Genomic DNA, 18,803 nt, shown 5'->3' with positions numbered 1-18,803 from the left:
TTCGCCGCTGGTCTCTTTCTTGCAGTACCTCTGTAAAAGTGGCTTTAGGGGGAGTAGCTTCTTTAATGACGTTTAGTTTTGGCAAAAGAATACTTTTTGGCAGGCTAAATGCACTCCATTTCAAGGTCTTACCCTCGCCAATGCCATACTCTCTCCATACTTTCATGCCATTCTTATTGTAGGAGATGTTGTTGATGAAGCTAACTCCATCCCATTTCAAAGGCACTAAATTTGGGACTGAAGGCGGGTCGCATAGCATAGCTCTTACTCCATTGACACCACTCAATGATTCGATGGCTATTTTCATCTGTTCTGCAGTTTCGACATCTTTTCCAGAGTTTAAGTATGCCTTGATGTGGTTCTTTATGGTGGCAGCTTTTCGGTCACATGACCCTTTACCGCCCTGAGGGTCTGAAAAATCGACCCTTAATTTAACTTTGTGTTTTTTGACTATTTCTTTCATGGACAGTAAGTTGAATGCGCTGTGGTAACAGCCGGCATTGTCCTGCCTTAGAAATACTTCCTCGAGCTCAGGCCTTTCAGTTTTCAGTTGCCCCACAACATCATCAATGATAGCCATTACTGAATAGCTGTCCTGGGTACAGCTTTTGAAAACATGTACGAATGTCAACATTTCCAACTGACCTTCTCTTTTTGTTGTAGCTACTGCAATGTGCCAAGAAATACCTTTCTTTCCATACCAATCAGATTGGCTTTCACGGCACTTCCTCGGGAGAAACTTCATAGCCCAGTCTAATACTACAAGCACTGAGGTTGGACCCAGACTCTGCAGAACGTTCAACCGGGCTTCATCTTGATTGATAGCACGCAGCAGGTGGGCTTTCCAGGCTTGGATATTTTTCTTTGATTGGGTGATGACATACATCATCTCTTTCTTCTCTTCATTGTCAATGGCCAGATCCTCCAAAGCCGAATGAACTTCATCAAACACAGATGGAATCAGCTCACACCGGTCACATTTTAGGTCGTGCTGATGGTCACATTTAGTGGTGAAATCCAAATCACTTTCATGATTGAGAGCGTGCGCTCTACAGTGGTCGGGGACTCGTGAGCTTTTTGACACATGAACCTGCAAATATCAAAGATTTGATGTTGTCGTTTTAACGTCAACCAAAATCCTGGACCCGCCTATGATTTACATACCTTGTAATCACTTTTCAAATAGCGCTTTGCAATTTTCAATTTATTGATTTGATTCTTTGCCCAGGAATGACCTTTTCCGTACTCATCTCCAAGCTTTTGGACTACTTCCTCCATTTCATCAAAGGCTTGAGCACCATCGGCAGAAAAATAGTCAAGCCCTTGTAGTGACTTCCTTACGGAAGCACTACATACACCCAACACTCTACATAAACTGCTACGGCTCATTGGTTCAAAACAGGTTTCTTGACAATAGGTAGTGTATTGCTGCACCACCTGTTCAGGTATTAATGTCCTTACAACATTTGGGACTGTGATCTTTGTATTGCTAGATAACTTCAATGTCTTTTCTCCAAACGGCAAATCTTGGATCACTTGACCACTTGTGATAAAAGTCAAAAAGTGGTCAAGTTTCTCAGTTGACACATAAATACGCGGGCTCTTTGTAATGGTAACGGGAGTACCTCTTCCATGAAGCAATGCGTGGTGGCGGGCCACATTAAACCTGTATCTGGAGAGACCGGGAATCCAGTTTTTCAACGCTGAATAGGGCATCTTATCTGCCATTATCGACAAGATCTGCCTTCTTGTGCTCCAATGACTTGCGTTATTGAAACATTCAACAAGAGCATCCATCAGTGATTTATCAACGTTCTCATCCTTTTGCCCAGATGACTGTAATACACTGAACAACATTTCTGAGCTTTCAGGCGCAATTTCTTCTAAAGCTGCAAAGACAACCTGCTTTGCTTTACGCGAATAGCGTCGCTTAGTTCTTTGCGAAGCTTCATCCCATGGTGTAGTCAGCTGGTTTCTAATAGGACTTATGTCCCTTGCGGCTAAAAATGAATTTAGCAGTTCTCTTGACATTGGTTCTGAGTTGTCTTTGTCCTCCGTTTCTGTTAATAGCGAGCGTTCTGAGGGTTCATAGGCTGTGCATGGTGTTTCAGGTATAGTAGTATTTGGTGGGCTCTGAAAAGCTGGACTTTGTGCGCTGGCTTTAAAGGTTACCTCATCGTCTTCCTGTAAATTAAATGTTCTAAATGTTAAAGTTTGTGTGAGTAGGAGGGGATTGATGTTTTAAAATTTGTGTAGCTTTTCTTGTCGTTTGGGTGGGCTTCCTGTGCCATGCCATCAGATTCATAAGATGAATAAGAAAAATTCTAAATAGCTAAGGCGTAAGTACCTGCATATGAAATATATCTTAAGCGTGTAGTCTTGGTACTGATAAACTAATGTGAAGAATGACGACTGACCCGTAAAATACCGCACTTGTAAATAATTACTTCAAGCACCTTCAAATGGCCTCACTTCTTTACCTGGCAGTATGTACGTGTAAATGATAATCGCATGACAAATTGTCTTACCAAGGTCAACTCTTTTATCTGTTCACCCATAGCTATGACATCCGACTTTGAGGAATCTTTACTTTCCATTGTTTTAATGAGATATCGGCATTTCTTGCAAATACCTGAAGTAATATCGATGTATATATTAACGTAAAGAGACAGTACTGAGTAACTTATAAACAGTCACTAGTTATATATGTTCTTTGAAAAAAACTTACCTGATCCAGGAGCGACAAACACGCCAGTATTGCGTAATATAATAGATGATTCTTGCTTGCCTAAACCTCGATCACCTTTAGGCCAGGTTCCTTTACCCTTTCCATGGTCTGAAATCTCCTGCGGAACTCTACATCTTGTACCTCCTCCTCTGGTCCAGCTTATCCCAAGCGTCGCGCGATGATAAGGGCAGATGGTCATCGATTTGATGCTCTCCTTCGACTTATCATACAATGCTACTCTAGACAATATCAGATCTACCTCATTTTCAGGACCTGAAAAACTCAGGGTGGACAAGTGCCTTGCGGTATCTTTTGTACAGGACATCAATGGTACAATTTGGGTTTGGCGCTTTCGATCTTTGGCATCAAAACCACAAGAAGTACCGACGATAGACCTAAACGAACAACACGCAGCTTCCATTTTCTTTACAACATCTGCACTAAACCATCGCTAATTAATAACTGCGGTTTTCGATAGTCAATGAACACAAGCTGGAATTTGTTTTTTTTTTCTCTGCTGCCTTCAATCAAAAAAAGTCAGGCGGTACCTTTTATGTTCTTCACTGACGGCAGTAAAAAGCAATTTCACAAGCTGTTGAAATGTTTGAGTTCGTAGATTATCTAAAACTGATTTCATCTTTGTTTATCTTTCGATCGCGATATGTAATACCCAACTCAATTGTAAATGCATGTCACATCATTAATCGATCTTTTTGTCGTTGTTTGTTTACTGTTTGTATATTATTTCATTTCTTTTTCCTCGTGTTTGTTGTCTACATCAAACTGACACAAAACATGACTAAAGCCTAACTAGGAAACTATATGGTTTATTTAGGCTCCAGGCATTTCCTCTCATTACAAACTATATTTAGCTTTGTTTATTTGACCAAATAAGTATTTTCTTTTCAATGATCTAAATACATAATTTAATGTAATGTAACATAAGAGGAAATGTGAATAAAGACGTATTGTATCGTATTGTATTGTAAAAGCACTTGATTCCCAGCGAATCGGGCTCCCTGTGTAGTACAGAAACGCAAATTATATTATTTTACAGTTCCTGATGATGACGATATCCAGCAAACGATATATATCATTGGGGTATATTAACAACATCGACTGATCTAACAGTTAATCAGAGGCTTTAAATAACTTTTAGTAAGCGCTGGGATGTCAGAGAAAGGCAAATGGGACATACCGTCCCTACCCTAGAAAGTCGTAGTCTACCTGATTAGCATATAATCCCAGGCCATTTGTTTACGTACTCTAAATTCGATACGGAAATTCAGCTGTACCATAAATTTTGAAATCATATTGATATATTATGATATCGTAGAACTTCAGATAAAAAGGAAAACAATCTTGACTGTTCGACAAGGGTTTTAAACGCCGTTTAGTAAGCGCTGGACGGTTGACATATTGGATAGTAAACGGAAGTTATCAACTGACAGATAATGGTCAAGACTTGTGATACCATTATAACGAATACCGAGGTTAATAGACCAGATTTTCGCCTTAAAAAGGTAAGAAATGCTATAACAAGTGTATTTTTTGGCCTGTAAGGGTAAAATAGTAAGAATAAGAGATTAGCCAGGCGAGATTTTTTGATTTTGTGAGTGATGGGAAGTTATGGCGTATGACTTCGAAAGGTCAAAAATTGAAGATTTGAATGACCCGTCGCGTAACGAATATTTGTTTGCCCAAAGAAATGTTTACATCAATTGAAAGCTTGTTTCTTAAAGAACTAACCCTCGGAAACTTGTTGGGTTTGGAGCTTTATCGCATGGTGAAAATCGATTTTGTTTTGGGGATATCGTCAATCACCTAGAATCACGAGTCTTAAAACTAAGATTATTTATGTCACAAAAAGTAACTCAAATTTCCTGTAAGTCACGTAACCGGATATTTAGATAGCATAGAACACGGTCTTAGGGGTTTTAAGTTGATCAGAATCGATTTTTGTACTGAACTCGCTCGGTAAACTCAACGCAAATTTTGGCCACTAAAATGGCGATTTCGGGAGGACTTTTTAAAACGGCATTTTCTCAAAAATAAAAATATATTTTCCTTAAAAAACTATGCAGTGCATTTTGTGATATAATAAAGTACATCTGGACAAAATTTGAGCAAAATCGATTTTTCAACCGTGGCCGCTTCTTGTTCGATTTTTACTGACATGCCCTCTTAAATCCCAAATTGTACTCTGTAGAGTCCCAATTAAGTTTCTCAATTTTGTTAAGTGTATTATAAACAAAACAATCGCATGATCTTCTGGTACAATTCGTAAACTTTCAAAACAACACTCGTGCCTATAATTCCCAAATTTTACTCGATATCGTGCAATGCTGCAAACAAAAAACGAATTTTTGGTCCAAATCAATAATTACTTCTACAGACATTTTTCTATATTCATTTTCTTTGTAGCAGGACTTTCTATTCATATATCTAATTGTTGAAGGTAGAGAATAAATCCTGGCAATAAGATTTTAGAGATATTTTGTGTGACTTGACCCGGAAATACGCCGCAGCTTAAGAGCCCTATACCAATTTATCTTGTTGGGTCCGTTGTGAAGGGAAGAGAAAATCCCCGAATCCACACAGAGAGAGATCCAACATACGGCCTTTACTCACATGTCACGTCGGGTTCTGAAAGTGAAAATGTGACCCAAGAAGTGCGGAGCAAATACAGTACACCTACACCAATCTTGATTCTTTACTTTTTTTTTTTTTTTTTTTTTTTTCGTCAGATCATTCTTTTTTTTAATACAATTTTTTTAATCAAACATTTTTTTACAATACAGCACAATATTAATATTAATAAACTTACAAAAGAAAGAAAAAAACCCCGATTAAACAAGAAGAACAGAAAAACACAACTAGGAATATTGGGGCAGCAGATATTTACTATTAATTCAGTCGGATTGAATTATGTGCAGGAGTTTTTCCCATTTATTATATGAAAGTATAATTTGTTTTTATTTTTAGCTGTTCTTAACTCAATTGTCGATAATGAACAATTGGTAAAAACAACAAGTGGTGTACAGTGTATCAAATTATAATGTCAACCAGCTAACCAATCAGAGGAAGCGTTCGATAATTTTTATCTTGTATATATATATTTATCACAATTAATGTTGAATTTGATTTCTTCCCTTCAGGGTATAGCCGGATCAGCTGGACCTTTAGGCGCTCCCGGACCCAATGGCAAGCGAGTAAGTTTACTAGGTTTTTTATTTCTATGACTTTATGTTCTTTTGTAACTCGCTTTTTATGAAAAACAATTGATTCAACAACTGATAGGAATTGCCCAATTCAAAATAAGTCTTTTCTCTTTTTTTCTTGCTTGATGGCGCAGCGTTTAGGAGGTATTACGGAGTGACATGAGGTGAAGTGTGAATATGCGTTATGTAGTATGGGAGGGGGGAGGGGGACGGAGGAGAGGAGGGAAGTAGGCGGGTAGGGAGAGGAGTGAGACGGACGGAGAGTGTGGCTTGGACGGTGCTTTTGTATTGCGTAACGTTGTACTTTAGTCTTCGCTGTGCAGTGTCTTTCCTTTTTCGTCTTCCTTCTTCTTATTTTTTCCTTCTTTCCCTTCTTCCTTCTTTCTTCTTTCCTTCTTTCCTTCTTTCCTTCTTTCCTTCTTTCCTTCTTTCCTTCTTTTTTTTTTTGATGATCTAAAGTTAAACATATTTTGGTCTGTCTTGTTTTAGGGCAAAACTGGATTGCCTGGACAACCTGGTTCTCAGGGACCCATCGGACCACGAGTAAGCAACTAACCATTGTCATCTAATTAACTTATGTTGAAAAGTGTTGATGATATTCACTATCAGCGTAGAAGATCGATACTTCGAAACTAAAAGGCAAATTTTTCCAAAAAACTGAAAGGCAAATTTTTCCAAAGAAGTTTGTAAGGCGCCTTACCCGCCACATTGTGAACCTGCTCTCGAGCAGTTCATATATAATAATTTAAGTGATCAAATGGATCAGATTAATTCAGTACAAAACTCCCCAATTACTTCAATTCCACGGAACCGCCAACATTTATAAATCTGTTTAGTGCGCCCGCTTCTGGTAAAGAATATAATTGAAGGGTAAGTGTCATTGTGTCCATGCCAACCAAGGCACGGATCACCCTGGCAACTGTCACAATTCCTAGAATAGTATTTTGATATTTCCCGGTGCACCAAGTAAGGGGGTTGGGATAAAGAGAGCTGTAAGACTAACTAACGTACTACTAGCACTAGTGATCTAGCAAACCAAGCAAGCCTTACAAACAACAAATTCCTTGAGCAACGACGAGGGAAAAGAAAATACAAGAATGCACATGATGTGATTTAAAACCGCTGACAATCACTCTCTCCCTGTTAACTTTGATTGATTGATAATCAAATCAATTGATTCAAGTTGTTATTCTTTTTAGGGGCACTCTGGACCACGTGGTCTTCCCGGAGCCGACGGAGCGCCCGGACGAAAGGTATGGTAACTAACTCGCGTGCTTCCATCCTAAACTTTGATTGGATGTTAAAGTGTCATCCAACAGGCTAAAAGAATGATGATAAAGACATTGTATTTTATGCGACTGCTGGAGACTAGATTCCCGACCAAAACCAAGACAGAAGCGCTCTAACGCTGGAAATGCGCCAAATTTGAAGAAAATGATGATGATTCTATCCAATGCTTGGCAATGAAGTAATTGTTTTTTTTTTGTTTGTGTTATAGGGGGCAGTTGGAGCCAATGGAAACCCCGGATATCCTGGCGCCAAGGGAGACAAGGTACACGACTTTCGTCATATCTACTTAACACATATGAATCTTGACAGCTTTGAGCAGAGTGGAGAATATCAAGAAAAATGTCATTCCTCAGGGATACTTAAGCCAACGTCACCGTACGAGAGTATACATGGGGGGAGGGTCTTCGTAACATTGAACAGCAAAAAAATAAATGCGTATTTCTCTCAGGGTGCCTTACATGGGTCTTTAGGTCCCTTTTCATAACCCGACCCTTTTGTGCCCTTCACGTTCTTTTCTTTTCATTATTGTTAGTATTTTTTAGTATTTAATTATTAGTTAGGGCTGTATTTACTTTTTGTAACCTTCACAAGCTCACCAGCCTATTCAAGTAACATCGCCTTTTAAAAGTAGCTTCTTGTTATTCGTTTGTAGGGTTCTAGTGGTAAGAACGGAGAACCTGGTCGCCCAGGAGGAAGAGTAAGTTTCTATTTGAAATAAATCATTATAATTCTAGAAAACCAAAGTTTTTAATTGTCTGGCCTTCACCAACGAGCCAAATCCCTCCTTTAAGCTCAGATGATGGGGGTTTCAGCATTTGTTTGTTGCGCACGAGGCCATTGGTTTATTCCTAGGCCACTACATAGGCCTGCTCGGACTTGAACAGGATGCATTGTGGTCTAGCTTGGGTACAAACAACACTGTGTATGGCATGATGAACAAAAGATATTCACTATCTTAGAAAAGTCTTGTAAATTGACCATAAAGTGAGTGAGAAGAAGCAGTTTGTAGACTTCTGCAAATCGTTAGACCTTCAGGTTTTGTTTGATACGGGCGTTAAACTCTTTGCATTGCTCTGAGTTTGTTATACTGGGAAATCATGAATATGTCATTAATGTTGTTCATTTGTTTTGTGTAGGGACCACCTGGTCAGCCTGGACAAGTCGGCCGTGAAGGAAAGATGGGAGCACCGGTAAAGATTTCATTTGTCTTAACTTAGTAAATTGCACTTTGCTTAAGTTGACTTTTTATTATTATTTTGTTTCAGGGAGATGATGGTGTTGATGGTAAACCGGGAGTTATTGGAGAACAGGTAAGACAGGGATTGGAATCAAATAGATTGGAATAAATGGATGGATGGATGGACGGACGGACGGACGGACGGATGGATGGATGAATGGATGGATGGATGAATTGATGGATGGATGAATGAATGGACGGATGGATGGATGGATGGATGAATGAATGAATGAATAAGGTGGCAAGTGAATGAATGAAGTAATGAATGACTCATGAATTAGAGAATAAATCAATAGCTATATTACCACTGAAACAAACATAAATCGCATATAATATGCTGTATATCAGTGATTAATATATTATTGTTAATTATATTTATTGATTTTCTTTATTAATTACTCAGGGTATCGCCGGTACCCCAGGACCCCCAGGTGTGTCTGGAGCCAAGGGAGCCACTGTAAGTACATCATATTAGCATACCTCTTAGCCTCTACCTTAAAGGACCATTAAATCAAATGCTGAAATACTTGAAAAAGCAAAAGTGGCATTTCACTTCCCTATCAAAGATATTTTGATGCAGGCAAAAAAACAGCCAGTCAGAAATTTGATAATTGTCAAACTTTAAGAGTAGGTAGGCTTGTTCTACTTCTTGAAACTTCCTGAATTTGAAATCTATTTTTCAAATCAAAGATCTGTAAAACCCAAGGGCACTTGAAAAGCCCTCGAAAAATGGTCTGCGGCAATTTAAATGTCAGTTAATAACAAGACTAGGCTGTATCACTTCAAAATTTTGGAATATACCTTTTTAGCTTCGTACGCAGGTTGCCCATTCCAGATCGCATGACATTCCCTTGAGAATTGTTCTTTTATGACAAGCATGTTAAAAATTTACACATGAAAGAATCAACTCTCAAGAGTGGCATCACATGGTCTGAAATGTGCACAACAAAAAACAACAACACGGTAAAAAGGTCTATTGCTCATGCTTTTGAAGGTTTGAAGAATCTGGTATCATTTTGTATAGAACTGTAACTGTACTGTTACCTAGAAAGTCATCACATAGCGTTCTTTTTAGGTCAGCTTATCCTATATTCTTATTGTTTTTCAACTCCAAGGAGAGGGACCCCCACCCCTCTGAAAAGTCATACGAAAATCTCACTATTTTAAATTGTTTTTCTATAGGGCGAGCCTGGTAAAGATGGAGACCGAGGCCCTACTGGACCAGAGGGATCAAAGGTGTGTTGCATAGGGAGGGGAGGGAGGGGAGTAAAGTCCCCTTCTTTAATAATTCATTTTTTCATTTAATGGATATTGGTTGAAAATGTGAGAGAAAATAAAATTCACTCTAAGATAGCACTGTTTTCATTGCCACGCATTGATTGAGTCGCGAGAGGGAAATCAGTCAATAGGCTCGCCGTCAATCACATGCATTGCTCGGTACCTTTGTATTCTCTGATTGACAGCAGTGTATTGCCCGATTTCCCGGTTGCAGCTGTTGTCTCGATCAGCACGTAGCAATGAAAACAGTGGTAAGTCGATTGTGTTGATGACTTAGTGATGGAGTTCTGGTCGATATGAGGGGATATCGAGCCATAAAGTGCTTTTCCCCATACTATCCAATACCTCTTGCGTCACGACAACTAATATCCAATCACTTGTCATATTTTATTCTCATTTTAAGAATGTTCATTGCTTTGTAGGGAGAGGCTGGTCAACCTGGTAGCCGTGGTCTTCCTGGCATTGCTGGAAAAGATGTAAGGAATTTTGACGTCTTTTTTTCCCGGTTTATATTTGTTTGGTTGTTTGTTTAATCAAATGGTTAATTATCGATTTTTTTATTCTGCATATTGTTGAGTAATTTATTCGTTTGCTATTACAATATCAATTTATTTCCATTAGTAAATACAGAGTAAAAAAATGTTACTGTTGGTATATATATTTTTTGGAAATGCAAGATGTAAGTCAAATAAACTGTGATAATTTATTTGAAGGGATCTCCTGGAGAACGAGGAGAGCGTGGACCAGCAGGACCTCAGGGACCACAGGTAACCCATTATGAAGTTTTTGCAACATAACTAATACAGTGGCGTATCCAGAATGATTTCAAGGGGGATGGCTGGTACTAGAAACGCATTACATAGCATCCTTTTTAGGTTTTGTATCATCCTTTATTCTTGTTATTTTCAACCCCAAAGGAGGGTGGCTAGCCAACCAATCCACCTCCCTAGATCCGCCCTTGTAATAGGTTCAACGTCCCTTGGTTACCGTTGCTATGTCCCACAACCTCAACGCAATAACTAGAATATCTTAGAATTTAAGATAATTTATCTGTTCGCGTAAAATAAATCATAATTTTTTTCAATTATTTCATAAGCTGCAAAAACAAAGCAAAATTGCCTTGTAATCCTCGTAGTACTCTTTAAAACAGATGCTGTGTAGTTGTTTGTGGGACAAGATTTTAATTCCACTGAGAAAACTTCTGTAATCGTGTTTGGTTCGCTGTTGTCTGAGTCGCCACGAATTATTGATATGACGAACGTCTCGACCATATAGGCAACATTATGTTTTTTTATCATGTATCACAGTTTACTTTGTTTTATTCTCAAGGGCTCAGCTGGATCAGCAGGATCACCCGGACAATCGGGTAAACCCGGAGAAGCAGTAAGTATTAAGTACCACACTATATAATATAATGCATGCTGTTAAAGTATACTTGGATCACTAAGCTGTTCGATTTCAGTAACTATTTCCATGATATAAATAAGTTAACATTTTTTGACTTTTTGCGGAAGGAAGTAGAGAAAATGATCCTATGACAAACAATCGATTTGTGTTCGGCCGTGAATCGATTCCAGGTCGTATTGATGTAAGTGAGTGCTATTAGCAGTGATAGTAGATGATCGAACGAATGAACGAATGTACTTTATTTCAAGAGGGTAACACACTACAGTTACAATTAAAAAAAAAAATCATACTGTTAACCCAGTGGCCCTCAAATTATGATGATGATGATGTCACATTTTGATTACTGCAGCGTTGTGTGGGGAAATTGTGGCAAAACCCTGGCCCGCCAAATTACAAAAGCTACAAAATTGTGCGGCCCGGATTTTAACGTTTTCCAGCTATGACACTTATGCAGATGATCTCTTTGAATTACAATCGATTGATGTTCGGCCGAGAATCGATACCAGGTCGTATCGATGTAAATGAGCGCTAGTATCGGTGACATTACCAAGTATACTATTCCACCGCATAATTTCTTTCTATTTTTTTCCTTCCAGGGACCTCGTGGCGAGAGAGGTACTGATGGAAAACCTGGTGCCAGGGTAAGAAAAAAAAATTTTATCGAGAAGAAACGTTAAATCACGTAAACTTTCTCAGTGAATAAACTCTAGCTAGTAATACTAATCCTACCATAATGTTCGTCTTTTTAGGGATCCCCTGGAGCAGTCGGTGAAATGGGAGCTTCTGGTTTAGCGGTGAGTTGCGCTGATCTTTTACACCTAAAATATACAATAATTGATATAAAAGACACTTGTACGTAATTTCGTATTAGTGGTAAAAAATATTCTATAATATTGTGTTTGTTAATGGTGATTCACATGAAAACAATATAAGCCATTGCATTGTTACGGCCAACGGTGCACTGTATGTGCTAGAAGTACCGCACATTTTGTAGTAGTCATTAGACATTAGGTAAGGGATCGAAGGTACAATTTTTATTGGAGGGAAAGGGCTTGAGGATTCGCATTAAACTTTTGAAAATGGTCGTAGCCCTCCCTCTTTTACTCAGTAAGAAATTCGTGGCCTTCCTATTAAGTTAACAAGGAAACAGCCTTCTTCGAAATAAAAGGTTTTTTAATAACTCTCCCCTCTGAAGTCCCAACCCGCCCCTCCCCTCCCCTCTCAAATATGAAATGTTCCTTCCCGAAAGATTATTCAAGTCCCAATTTTATTGATTCCCATATTCACGAAAACAGATAAAGAACAGCATTATGTCTGACTTGTAAACGTGGCCTAAAGGCAGAACAGTAGGATCAATATTCAAACAAATCCTTTCTTCAAATTCTTTCTTAAATATTTTCTTTTTTTACTAACAGGGATTACCCGGAATCGATGGCGAGCGTGGAGCGGCTGGAGCAGATGGTGCACCCGTACGTTTTTATATACTATTATTCCACTCTTATTCTTGATCACCAAAGTCATTTTCTTAGCACAACTGAGGAGGATTCTAAGTACAGGCGCACTCGCACATTCTTCGCCTGCAGAGTGTGGCTTAAGATCGGGGCGGATTTTTTGTATGAGTCGTTCGTTTCTCCTTGTATGGCTGACGTAGTACATGATGTTCATGCAAGGATACTTACCTATTACATGCCTTGTAAACGTAGTCCATTTTGTACAGAACGGATAGAAAAGAAAGAGATGACTATTTCGAGATTGACATCATAATAAGTAGTATTCTAAACGTGTCCAGGGTCGTCCTCAGGATTTTTGTCTCATTTTCTTTTGGACACGCAAGAATTACGTACACTACATTTACACCATGTGCAAGGGCGAGTTCCTTAATACCTGGCCAAAATTCCCCCTGCTAAAACAAGATTGTTTCTTCTTATTTTTAATCCCCCAATATTTTATAATGAGTCTAATGTATCTTTTTACTATTTAGGGTGAACGCGGACCAGAAGGTCCTGCCGGACCACCAGGAATTCCCGGTCTTCAGGTAAGTAAAAACAAAATTAGAGTTCCTTCAGATCTGGTGGAAAATTTCCCCTCAGGACGGGCGCGTTCATTGTCAATTATAAAATAACTGATATAAATCTCGCAATCTGATTGGTTGGGAGTACGTGCTTCATGATAACACACATCGCGCGTGCGCACCTTCTTATGTGTTATCAATCCAAAATAACAGTGATTTGTATTTTATAAGAATTAAAATATTGCTTTCTGTGCTGTGCGTGTTCCATGAGAACATATAGCACGAGTTCGCACCTTATTTATTACCAATCCAAAAGAACTTTTATCATGCTTTGCATTTTACAAAACAATCAAAATGTTGTTCTGTGCTGTGTGCTGCTATGAAGTACTAGGGAACTGAAAGAACACTCGAGAAGTATTGAAAAGGACACCGCTATGCATTGTGCTTCTCCTAACACTTCTCTCGTGTTCTGCCAACTCCCGCGTGCTCTGTTAATGCACACAGCACGCGCGCGCGTTTTCTATTTGTTCGTCATCGTACCTTTAACTCAAAGATCCTGTTCAGAGTTTCTTGTATTGAGAGAGTGATTAACAATAAACATTTAAGCGTTTTATTTTTCATTCTGTAATAGGGAGCTACTGGAGCAGTAGGACATCGAGGACCAGCAGGAGCGAAAGGATCTAGGGTAATTACAACAAACGACGAGATACTACATTGAAGCATTTCCCCCCCCGATGTTTGTCAACATTGAAGATTTTCAGTTTATTTTGCATTGATTTGTTTTTACTGATGTTACTGACAGGGTGAACGTGGAAGAGTAGGGCCTCCAGGTATCGATGGAAAAGATGGAGAACCAGTGAGTTGCACTTTGTTTCACGAAAATTGTTATTCAAGTCTTGCCTTGGTTTCCTTTCTTTCTTTCCCCCTACTTTCATTCCTTTCTTGTGTTCTTGGTGCCTTCCTAAGGCTGCCTTCATTTGCCTGCCTAATTTTTTCCCTTCTTTCTCTGTCTCCAACTTATTCTTCTTCTCTCCTATCTAACATGCTACGTTAAATGTTAAATGTTTGTTCCTTTGCATTTTAGGGTCCTGATGGCCAACCTGGCTCCTTGGGACCACAGGGACCAGCGGGAGAAAAGGTTTGTTGTAACTCAACTGGCTTTGTATTCAAATTCTAGTCGTATTTTATAATTATTTCTCGTTAGTTGCTTAAAGTTCTGTAATACGCTAACAAACGTCCTGGGTTTTTTTGTCGTTAAGGGAGAAGCTGGAACACCAGGAACCAATGGTGTGCCTGGAACCAACGGAGATCAGGTACGACGTGAACGTACAGTGTTTTGTTGTGCTTTCTACTAGACGAGAATGATGCTAATGTTAGGAATTCAATTGTGGATCGATAGGGACCACGTGGAATGCCCGGTAACCCTGGTACACCCGGACAGCCTGGACCAATGGTAAGTGTTTCTTCGTTGGATATATGTCGTTTGGTATCTTATGATGAGTCATTTGAATTTACTAATCATTTTAATTTCTGCATGTTCCGGCCATTACCATCACATTAATTAACACTTACTAATAGCCTGATTGTCATCCATCAACAGCATCATCATTATCATCATCATCATCATCATCAGTGTATTATCAGTACCATATTTGACAGAATTATTACCATCAAATTAATCATTCATTTGTTAATAGTTTGATTGTCATTCATCATCATTATCATCATTATCATTGTAACATCAGTATATCAGTAACATCACATTGGCAAAGTAATTAGCATCATCTATTAGTCATCACTTATTATTGATAGCATGATTGTCATCCATCAACACCATCATCATTATCATCATTATCATTGTAACATCAGTATATCAGTAACATCACATTGTCAAAGTAATTAGCATCATCTATTAGTCATCACTTATTGATAGCATGATTGTCATCCGTCAACACCATCATCATTATCATCATCATAGTGTATCATCATCAGTGCATCAATAACATCACATTGACAAAGCTATTACCATCGTCTATTAGTTACACAGTACACTTATCGATAGAATGATTATCACCACCATTATCGTCTGCATAAGAAGCAGTAGTCCGAACGCCATCAGCATAAAGATTATCATCATCCTCTATGCACGCATTCTCAAATGTTACCCTTATCAAGAAGTTTGGTCTGTTGTTTTTGATACCTTGTCTTATCATTAGGGATCCGCTGGACCGATCGGTCCTCCTGGGCCCAGAGGACCTACTGGTGTCAAAGGAGGTAAAGGTGCAAGAGGTGGCATTGGGAAACCAGGTGTCACTGGAACATTAGTAAGTATTCTTTACTATCGATAGGCGTCACCCCCGGTAATAGACCTTTACCACGACGTTCTTGCTAGGAACCGCACAAACTGGGTCGAATTAGCATTCCAGTGCATCGGGTCTATTTCGTCCTCTAAATCCACCCCAGAATGCACTGCAATGCCAACTTCCCGACCCTGTTTTTTCCTCAAACTCGGAATGGCTGATATTTTTTGCAGAATTCTCCTCGAAGATTTAAACTCTTAATCATAGATAAATAATGCAAAATAGTATAAAATACTAAAAAATTCGTGGTCCTCAGCGGCCTAACTTTCAATGAAACCTGGCATAGAAATTAAAATCATGAACCATTAATATATCTTTGATAATTTTGAGATATTAATGAATAGTTTTTCTTGGTATAACAGGGCCAACGCGGATTGTCTGGATCCAAGGGTACAGATGGATCACCGGGAAGACAGGTAACCCATAAACACGTTATGGAGTGAATCTGCTGAAGTTAATCATTGTTGATTGGTTGATATTTTCTATTTTTGCAGGGCTTACCCGGCCAACCTGGAAATCCAGGCTCGCCAGGAACACCAGGACAACCTGTAAATAATTAATTGTTCGTTTTTGTCTGATTATATTTGACTGTCTGTCTATTTGTTTGTCTGTCTTTCTATCTGCCTGCCTTTTTGTCCATCTACCCTACCTTGTTCTCATTGGTTTCTTTTGTCTTATTCTCATTATATAAACACTCCTTTCTACCACCTCTTTCTCTTTTACTCCGACGGACTAGCGTCCGAAATATCAGTACGTTTTTTCATCTTTTCACGGTGTATAATTTACCTTTTTATCATTACTGTTTCATTAGAGACACCGACGCAGCTCACACTAGTTTTTAGCTAGTTATCTCTTCTTTTTGACCATCTGTTTAGTTTTCGATCCATCTGGATTTCGGTCTTGTCTCTATATGTCTGTCTTTTTGACCATTTGTCTGTCTGTCTGTCTGTTTGTCAATCTACCTGTCTGTCTGTCTATTTACCTGCCTGTCTGTCTGTCTGTTTGTCCATCTGTCTGGTCTTTGATCTGCCTGTACCAATGTTGGTCAGGTCTGTGCATTTTTCTTCTTGTCTGTTTGTCTGTCTGTCTATCCACCCCCAATCTGAATAATTGTAATCACTTTTTCAATAATATTATTCATGTTCTAATGTTGTTTTATTTACTTTATAGGGTCCATCTGGCCCTGCAGGTGCTCCAGGACTTGATGGTATCAACGGAGCCAAGGTAAGTGCATTCATCAAGTCTTTCAGTATCTTCTGTAAGAATGTCCCATAAAAGATGAAAATACACGACACGACGAGCATGCTTTCGAATCGACGAAGAAGGATGTCACTGGGACATCTACTGTTCTATACCAGCAACATGGCCGTATTTGCGTAGCGTAAGAGTCAACTTACATTATGTTTGTACGACCTCAAAAACTACCAAAAATGTTTTGTTTCTTTAGCTTTCGTTAATAGAGCTTTTGCACCATGATCACGTGACGGCAGCCATGTTAGATGGCAGGAACCATACGATCGTTTTAAATGAGAAAGAATTCAATTCCCGAGAGCAAAGGGATTTTATTGTTCTGCCATCTAACCACAGGTAGCCCAAGCTGAATTATAACCTGCACCTGATGTTGTAAAACCAGTGTTTAAAACTTTAGGGCTACAAAAGCTCAGACTATTGTAAATTTGATGGACTCAGAGAACACGACAGGGGTATACGAGATTTTAGATTTTTTTCTTGTTAACGATTTATTACGTGTTCCTTTATAGGGCTCAACTGGTGAACCAGGACGACCAGGACGTGATGGAGAACCAGGACAGCCTGTAAGAAAATAACAATTATACATACATTCTTCCTTGTACCCGCCTACGCGCAGATGTTCTTAGTGTCTGTCACGCAACATTTCCCTCCCCAAGCAGGGAGAGAAACGTTGCGTGACAGACACTAAGGACGTCTGCTTAGGACGCTATGTTCAGTGAGGATAGAAAATAATGGTGAAATATTAATGCAACTATACTGTAACCTGGGCCACTTACACCAGTTAGACAAAATTAGACAAAAGAACCAATTAAAATGTAGAATGAAAACAATACGTTCCAAATTTGGGTAGTGGAGCCAATCAGAAACCTAGACTGCACGAGAATTGTACTTTGAAACTGACAGCCATCGTCATTTTCGCGTGGGAATAAAAGGATATGTTGAAACGCTTTTGTTTTCTGCTGCTTTCTGATTGGCTCCATTACTCAAAGTTGGAATTGTTTTAATTCTACGATTTGATTGGTTCTCGCTGCTAAGTGGCCCCGGTTATAGTAGCTGCACTGTAATAACACATGCATTGTTCTGTGAATATAGAAAATAGTTATAAAATTTGTAAAATCAATAGAACTGTGAGCGAGAAAATACGGCAAATTCGTTATCGTAGCCGTAACTACGTGTTGCCCGTGATTGGATGATTCACAATAGGAAACATGTTGTTACATGCTGTACTGCGTGTACGCTTTATACATGATCCCCTTGTTCAAGAGAATTGGGCAACCCTCCCATTAAGATATTCCTGATCGAGGCATAATTGCAATTTCATGTTTTATTAACCTAAGTAATTCATGAATTGTTTTAGGGAACTCCAGGCCAAGATGGAGAGCCAGGATTGCCTGGCCCCGAGGGACCAGTGGTAAGTTCATCACTTTTGATCGAGTCTTCTTGTTTACCTTGGTTACACCTTGCAGTAACGAATGTTTGTGCCTTATAACTAGGGACAAGTAGGACTGTCTGGTCTGTCTGGAATTAAGGGAGAGAAGGGACCAGCTGTAAGTACTAATAATCATCAATAATGATTTAATAATTATAATAGATTGCTTCTTTAGGCTTCAGGTAATGCTGGCTTATAGGCATCCTCAAGAGGACGTAGCCGCCATGTTGGCGGACATACTTAACACAAAATCGTGGCTATCTCATGATAACACATTAAACCTTAATTGACTACTTCGAGGAATTAAACGACGGGCGATCTTGGATCGCAAGGCATTATGGGGCGACCAGGTGGCAAATAAAGCTTTGTTGCAGTAATGACGTCGATCTCAAGAAAATACAACAAAAGATAAATCAAGACGGCACATCCCTTCCCTTTACCCATATAAGAAAGACAAACTTACAATACCCTGTATATTTTCCGTCATCTTTGTTTTGTTTTGCCCCCTCCCCCGTCTTCCCCCCGGCAACATAGACACCGTATCGTCGAAGTAGTCCATTAAACGACATCAAGTCGAAGCGTCTTGTGTTT

At 39.1% G+C, this 18,803-nt stretch overlaps 2 protein-coding genes across 2 annotated transcripts in view; one reads left to right on the top strand and one right to left on the bottom strand.

Moving 5' to 3' along the window:
* The window catches only part of LOC116301179 (uncharacterized), a 51,555-nt gene that overhangs the window by 18,986 nt on the left and 13,766 nt on the right, over positions 1-18,803 (top strand). The window contains exons 19-46 of the mRNA XM_031710198.2: positions 5,887-5,940; positions 6,439-6,492; positions 7,149-7,202; positions 7,448-7,501; positions 7,892-7,936; positions 8,376-8,429; positions 8,505-8,549; positions 8,880-8,933; positions 9,659-9,712; positions 10,177-10,230; positions 10,468-10,521; positions 11,084-11,137; positions 11,758-11,802; positions 11,911-11,955; positions 12,577-12,630; positions 13,143-13,196; positions 13,804-13,857; positions 13,975-14,028; positions 14,257-14,310; positions 14,432-14,485; positions 14,572-14,625; positions 15,389-15,496; positions 15,895-15,948; positions 16,027-16,080; positions 16,703-16,756; positions 17,293-17,346; positions 18,141-18,194; positions 18,277-18,330. Of these exons, the coding sequence (XP_031566058.2) occupies positions 5,887-5,940; positions 6,439-6,492; positions 7,149-7,202; positions 7,448-7,501; positions 7,892-7,936; positions 8,376-8,429; positions 8,505-8,549; positions 8,880-8,933; positions 9,659-9,712; positions 10,177-10,230; positions 10,468-10,521; positions 11,084-11,137; positions 11,758-11,802; positions 11,911-11,955; positions 12,577-12,630; positions 13,143-13,196; positions 13,804-13,857; positions 13,975-14,028; positions 14,257-14,310; positions 14,432-14,485; positions 14,572-14,625; positions 15,389-15,496; positions 15,895-15,948; positions 16,027-16,080; positions 16,703-16,756; positions 17,293-17,346; positions 18,141-18,194; positions 18,277-18,330 (1,530 nt within the window). The remainder of the gene's footprint in view (positions 1-5,886; positions 5,941-6,438; positions 6,493-7,148; positions 7,203-7,447; positions 7,502-7,891; positions 7,937-8,375; positions 8,430-8,504; positions 8,550-8,879; positions 8,934-9,658; positions 9,713-10,176; positions 10,231-10,467; positions 10,522-11,083; positions 11,138-11,757; positions 11,803-11,910; positions 11,956-12,576; positions 12,631-13,142; positions 13,197-13,803; positions 13,858-13,974; positions 14,029-14,256; positions 14,311-14,431; positions 14,486-14,571; positions 14,626-15,388; positions 15,497-15,894; positions 15,949-16,026; positions 16,081-16,702; positions 16,757-17,292; positions 17,347-18,140; positions 18,195-18,276; positions 18,331-18,803) is intronic.
* LOC148912353 (uncharacterized) lies at positions 8-2,683 on the bottom strand (the record flags this gene model as incomplete). The annotated part of the gene is made up of 3 exons (XM_089027540.1): positions 2,529-2,683; positions 1,165-2,184; positions 8-1,090 (listed from the first exon to the last, which is right to left on the bottom strand). Coding segments are annotated over exons 1-3 (2,172 nt in total), but the record flags the coding sequence as incomplete, so codon positions are not given.

The sequence above is a fragment of the Actinia tenebrosa genome, unplaced genomic scaffold, assembly GCF_029948245.1.
Source record: "Actinia tenebrosa isolate PJP-AT-01 unplaced genomic scaffold, QUT_ActTen_1.0 PGA_scaffold11__36_contigs__length_13525064, whole genome shotgun sequence".
NCBI classification, from domain to species: Eukaryota; Metazoa; Cnidaria; class Anthozoa; order Actiniaria; family Actiniidae; genus Actinia; species Actinia tenebrosa.
Note: the sequence above shows the minus strand (reverse complement) of the source record. Positions and strands in the feature narration are given on the sequence as shown.